Source organism: Dendropsophus ebraccatus, chromosome 1 (assembly GCF_027789765.1).
Source record: "Dendropsophus ebraccatus isolate aDenEbr1 chromosome 1, aDenEbr1.pat, whole genome shotgun sequence".
Taxonomy (NCBI): Eukaryota; Metazoa; Chordata; class Amphibia; order Anura; family Hylidae; genus Dendropsophus; species Dendropsophus ebraccatus.
Window position 1 is genome coordinate 146,925,422 of NC_091454.1, and position 5,846 is coordinate 146,931,267.

General features: G+C 44.6%; 1 protein-coding gene across 1 annotated transcript; it reads left to right on the plus strand.

The window, feature by feature from the left end:
* The first annotated feature begins 257 nt into the window (after window positions 1-257).
* Window positions 258-5,466, plus strand: PCLAF (PCNA clamp associated factor). Its single transcript, XM_069956447.1, has 4 exons — window positions 258-402; window positions 908-991; window positions 3,499-3,676; window positions 5,369-5,466. The coding sequence occupies exons 1-4, from the start codon at window positions 348-350 to the stop codon at window positions 5,406-5,408; spliced, it is 357 nt and encodes a 118-aa protein (XP_069812548.1). The 5' UTR covers window positions 258-347; the 3' UTR covers window positions 5,409-5,466.
* The last annotated feature ends 380 nt before the right edge of the window (window positions 5,467-5,846 follow it).

A 5,846-nucleotide genomic window follows, 5' to 3' on the forward strand; every position in this document is an offset into this window, starting at 1 on the left:
CCACCGTACACTGTTCTTTGTCGGTTTCGCATGCACTGGGAGCAGTAAGAACAGCCCCGCAGTCAGCCATCCATCTGAGCGGGAAATCGCGCTTAGCAGAGACCACTCCTCACTGCCTCCGGTCTACACTGGGGACTTCGGGCGGGAAGAAAGCGGAACAGAATGATTGACAACATCTTCTCCGCTTTCATTGGCCGATAAGCGATAAGTGGGCGGTGCATAAAGAAACCTGTGCAATAGGAAGGTAGAGGGCGGGGCGGAATTTCGAGCGCCAACGCAGGAGCTTTAAATTGCGGCATAGACTAGTACGGTGGTAGTGTGGTGATCTTCTGAGTGACGGCGGTATCATGGTGCGCACCAAGGCGGATAGTGCAGGCTCATCCACCGGCAGCTACAGGAAAGGTGAGAAGTCTACGCTGAGAGCCGCCATGTTCTGTGTAGTCATCCTCTTGCTGGGTGGTCAAGTCTTCTCTTCCCCGTAATATTACTGGGGCTAGCTCTATTTTAGCGCGTGATAAAGTATACTTATTCCTTGGTCATGTGGTATTATGGGCCGGGTACGTTGACTCGCCGAGGAACGGGGTGGAAGGGGTTATATTTTTAGGCGTTTTGGCGCCAATGGGAGGAGCGCGCCAAAATAGCTGTCAGTCCCCCATCTGTGTGGTGGCCGTGTTCTCCTCACTGCTGCTTCCCCACACGATGGCTCAGGCTGTAGCCTGGTAACAGTTGGCGGGACACCAGGGACACTCCCTATGCAGGTAGGTATTATGGTGAGGAGCAGAGATCTATACAGCTCGGCTACGTGGTGCAATAGATTCACCTACAAACCATGGAAGTCAGTGGGAGAGCTGCAGTGTGTTGGCTACTTATACTCTTCTGTTTATATTCTTGTTGTTTTGCTTTTTAGCTGTTGCTGCCAGAGCACCAAGGAAGTCATTTGGTGCAAGTCCTGGTCCCTCGAATCATGTCACCTCCCCCTCTGGGAAAAAATGTAAGTTATTAAGGTAACAGGTGGTGGTTGAGAGAGAGATATACATGGTTGATGGCTTTTTGTTTATGTTAACCCCTTAAAGACTGAGCCTGAAGTGGCTTTAAGGTCTGAGGCAAACTTTATGAATATGAAAATAACGTGAAAATTGCATTTTTCCAACTTTGAAACTTTTTCTGCTCATACAGAAAATGGTTATGCCGCATAAATTATATATTAGCATTAGCAACATGTCTACTTTATGTTGGCAGCATTTATTAAACTATCTTTCAAATTTTTTTTTATTTTTCTTTTAGGGTACAAACCCACACACCGTATACGCAGCAAATATGCTGTGTATACGGTGTGTGGGTTTATACCCTAAGACAATAGAAATCTTGAAGGGAACCAATCACTTAACTGCCTAACGCTATGGGAATGTGCTGTAGCAGCACCGAGCACACTTCCCAAACATGCTACTACACCCCCTGTCCCTGGAATGTACAGGCCGAAAACTTACTTTACAAACTTGGCGACCTGTATGCAAACTGATCCCAAGTAGTCATGGTGGGCGTTGAGCTGCAGCAAGTAGTCACTGTCCCCTGGGTGTTCCCCATCTTCCCCGATCGCTCTGTGTGTACACACAGCAATTAGGGAAATGTCGGGCGTAAATGTATGCCCGTTTGCGTTAAGGCACAGGCTTCTGGGGTGTGCATTTGTGCCCGCAGTCGTCAAGGGGTTAAAAATATAGACGAGCAAACTGCTTTGTTTGGTTATTTCTCTCATCAAGCTGCCAGTCTTTCAATGCTTCTACACTCTGGGTGACTGGGGAAAGTTGGGTCTAATTCTGGGAGAGCTTTCTGGGATTGCATCCAGCTTTTTCCTGGTACCCAGGGTGGAGAGGCTGGGAGTGGAGCAGTACTGAAAGGCCGGTGCTTTGTTTGAGCAGCGCTCTGCTCATCAAGCCAACTTGCATCGTTTAGTTGAGGGACTTGCTCATCTCTAGTTAACCTTAAGTGTACTAAGGTATAAACAGTGAGAGGGATAAGTAAATGCAGTGGACCTAGCCTAATGGGGCCTTCACACTTATGCTTGGACAGTAATCATAGACTGTGTCAGTTTAACCTGTTACTAGCTTCATGTTGGGCCTAAGAGCAGCATGAAATGGTAACAGGCTCGCTCCATTGGGAATCTCGGCTTCAACTCGCTTTCTAAGCTGCTGAGACTGTTGGCTGTTAGGTCAGGGAACACAGGGTATACTTCTCATATGCTTGTGTTTGCCAAAAGGTTAAAAAGACTTTACTATATAAAGTGTCAGAGGCTTTGCCAAACTCCTGAATGACTACAAACTTTAAGGGTATGTTTACACTGAGTAAAATAGGTGGAATTCCACCTGCCTCAATGTGTTATAGCATCTATGGGAGAGTGCAAGCTCCACTGCTGCCGCCACTTAGCTCAAAGTGACATGAACGGAGAGCCGCGGTAGGGGGCGCTCTGCCATAAACGGGCTATGGCACACTGAGGCAGGTGGAATTCCACCTATTTTACTTGGTGTTAACATACCCTTAGTTTGTAGTCATTCAGGAGTTTGGCAAAGCCTCTGACTCTCTAAACTCCTGAATGACTACAAACTCTAAGGGTATGTCAACACTAAGTAAAATAGGTGGAATTCCACCTGCCTCAGTGTGCCATAGCCCGTTTATGGCAGAGCGCCCGCTACCGTGGCTCTCCCTTCATGTCACTACTTTGAGCTGATTGGCGGCAGCAGTGGAGCTTGCACTCTCCCATAGATGCTATAACACTGAGGCAGGTGGAATTCCACCTATTGTACTCAGTGTTAACATACCCTAACAACTCCTGACCCTGCTTAGGTGTCATACAAGCAGGCAGGGGGAGAGAGTCATCCCAGACTGCAGGTATTCAGGGGCCTGGAAAAGCCTGTAACTCATTGTGCAAGAGAATAAAAGCATTTTGGAGATCTGGCATTTCGAGCACAGCTGGATATATTCAAGGTACAATGTGTTCCCTGATCCTAACTATATAATAGTGTCAGCAGTTTGTAATGTGAGTTACAGTTGGCAAGAACTTGCTCTGGAACACTTAAAACAAAAAAAACCTAGGCTAAGAATGGTGGAGGGGGATAGGCTTGGTTATGTTGCCCTATTAAATGGGGAAGGACCTGTCAATCATCTAGCATGGAATAAGTGGAAACCTATCCTTGTTTTAAGTGATCTGTTTGGTTATTCTGGGTGAGTGACTTAACATGGCTCATCAGGGTTTTTTTTTTCAATTTTTCTCTTTTGCCAATGTTCCAAATTGATATGCATTGGTCCCACACCCCCAAAATTATTTTTTCCCTTCTCGCCCTGCATAACATATTCTTTCTAGTCTGACCCATTGCAATCTGCTGTGGTTCCTGTCAGGCTGTAACTATAACACAATTTCTGTTCTTTTTATCCAAAAGGAGTCTACTAATGTAGCATATTAATCTTCAATGTGTTTTTTTTTTTTTTTTTCTAACCCTTTTAAAGCTGAAAGCAAATATGCAGGTGGCAATCCTGTATGTGTGAGACCTACTCCTAAATGGCAGAAGGGGATTGGAGACTTCTTTGGCTCTCCATCCACAAGCCATCCTGAAAAAGAAAACCGTGTGCCATCTGATGATGAAGAGGAAGCTGGTGGCAGTGGAGTTGGAAAAGCCCAGAGGAAGTAAGTTGCTAATGGCAATGCCTTTTTATTTAAGCAAGCATTGTACTCTTGTGGACTTTTACAGTAGAGGATTCTTTGTGCTGAAGGGGGTAATTTCCTGATAGGATATTTTGCTAGTACAATTTTTTTTTTTTTAAATATCCATGTTCTATGTAGTAGGTTTGCATGTGGAATGTCTGCAGCATGTTTTGCTACCAGTGTGAAATGAGGTCTTTAAGAAATATTTCACTTTACAACAGCTATACTATCCAGTCTCCTGAAGGCAGCTTTCTGGTCTTGTGCTGGTTGAAAAAAGCCCAAATGCACGAAGTTCCAGCCATTGTCTCGCTCAGAGAAGGCAGTAATAGAGATGAGCGAACCGGGTTCGAGTCCATCCGAACCCAACCGTTCGACATTTGATAAGCGGTGGCTGCTGAACTTGGGTAAAGCTCTAAGATTGTCTGGAAAACATGGATACAGCCAATGACTATATCCATGTTTTCCACATAGCCTTAGGGCTTTATCCAACTTCATCAGCCACCGCTAATCAAATGGCGAACTTTCGGGTTCAGATGGACTCCAGCATGCTTGAGGTTCGCTCATCTCTAGGCAGTAATTTAATGTACACATTGAGCCGTGTAATTCTGTTATGGCTGGGAAGCTCAGAACTGGGGGAAGGAGGTTAAATGGACAATAAACATGGAATCTATTTAGTCTCACCATGGGCAGCAACATATTAATTTAGTTCCAGTGGAATACTGCCTTAAATGGTCACTGTAGACTTAAATTTTTAGGCGATTGTAAGAAACTTTGTAGCTGGGTTTATTACAAAAAAATGCCTTTTTATCATGAAAAAGCAGTTTGAAGCTGTACCCTGCTGTCTTCATCGTGGTCTATGGGGATGGGTGGAGGGAGATGAGGCACCAAAACAGGACAACAAAGAGTTAATTTACAGCTACATCACGGCTATCTCCTGACAGTCAGCACTGACCTCTGAATACCGGCTTTCACACAGCTCCCACTGTGAAGTCCTTTGTTCTCTGCTGCCGACTATCTCCCCCCTCCCTTCATAGAACAGACGGGGGCCCGACTGATGTTAGATTCGATTTCCTGATAATTAGCAGTGGATGAGAGAGGAGGGAAGGGGAGGGGTCTTTTTGAATGCAGATAATAGCATATTTGCCTAATAAACCCAATAACAAAGTTTCTTAATCACCTGGACTATTGATTTGTGCAAAAAAAAGCGTCCATTGGTATGGGCTGACCTTTAGGCTGGCCTGTTCCAATAACCGTTGAGGGGGCGTGTCTGTCACAGGGGCAGAGCCTACTATTGTGGGTGGGGCTAAATGGGGCTTCAGCCATGAAGCCCCATCCTGATGGCGGAATCCCCCGCTCCTCCGACGCAGCTCGATTGATTCTAACAGAGCCGTGTCAAAACATACTGACAATTGGAGAATGCTACGCAATATAAATGTTTATGACCATTAGGCTAGGAATAACTGAATGTTTTGGGAAAGTGTTAAGTGCAAAAGTCAAATATCCCAAGGTATGACTTATGGCACTGAGCAGTTGTACAATAAAGTGGACCATCATCTTTAATGTTAACTGAAGTTTGCAGAGCTTCTAATCTAACTAGGCTGTTGGATACACAAATATGCTTAACTGCTCATAGCAACTCCTTGTGTTTTCAATTTTTTTTTTTTTTTTTTACAGATCTCGCCCTTTGCCTGTTGATGAATCGGATGAAGACTGAAACTTGATATAACTTTAAATGTAAATTTGTAAATAAATCTACCTTTTTTGTACAGACACTCTGCTCTTGTGTAAAACTTCTATATGTTGCTTCTAGTGAAGCGTTATGAGACGAGCATCAGTTTTAGTGAATGGCTAACCTTCAGCTGGTTTTTAAAGACCTTTAGTGTACATGTCACTATGAATCAACAGCCGATCAGCGAGCAGTGGCCTCTGCCACCGGATAATCGTGTAGCTTTGGATACAAGAATGTCTGGGCCAGTTCTGCGCATAAACCCCAATTTTGACTCTGTAGAGCTCGTTCATAGAACTGACCCAGTGTGGATGTGTACATAGCTACTTGATATTCTGGTATCAGGAGGAACTGAACGCTAAGCAGGTGTAGACTGATAATGGACTTGTATGCTTTGAGTTTACATGTCTTATTTAAACTTGCTTG

What these genes read in the sequence shown, in the direction of transcription:
- PCLAF (XM_069956447.1), top strand. Translation starts at nt 348, where the DNA reads ATGGTGCGCACCAAGGCGGATAGTGCAGGCTCATCCACCGGCAGCTAC. An exon ending in CACCGGCAGCTACAGGAAAG is followed by an intron (nt 403 to 907) that starts GTGAGAAGTCTA and finishes TTTGCTTTTTAG; the next exon opens with CTGTTGCTGCCAGAGCACCA. An exon ending in GTTGGAAAAGCCCAGAGGAA is followed by an intron (nt 3,677 to 5,368) that starts GTAAGTTGCTAA and finishes TTTTTTTTACAG; the next exon opens with ATCTCGCCCTTTGCCTGTTG.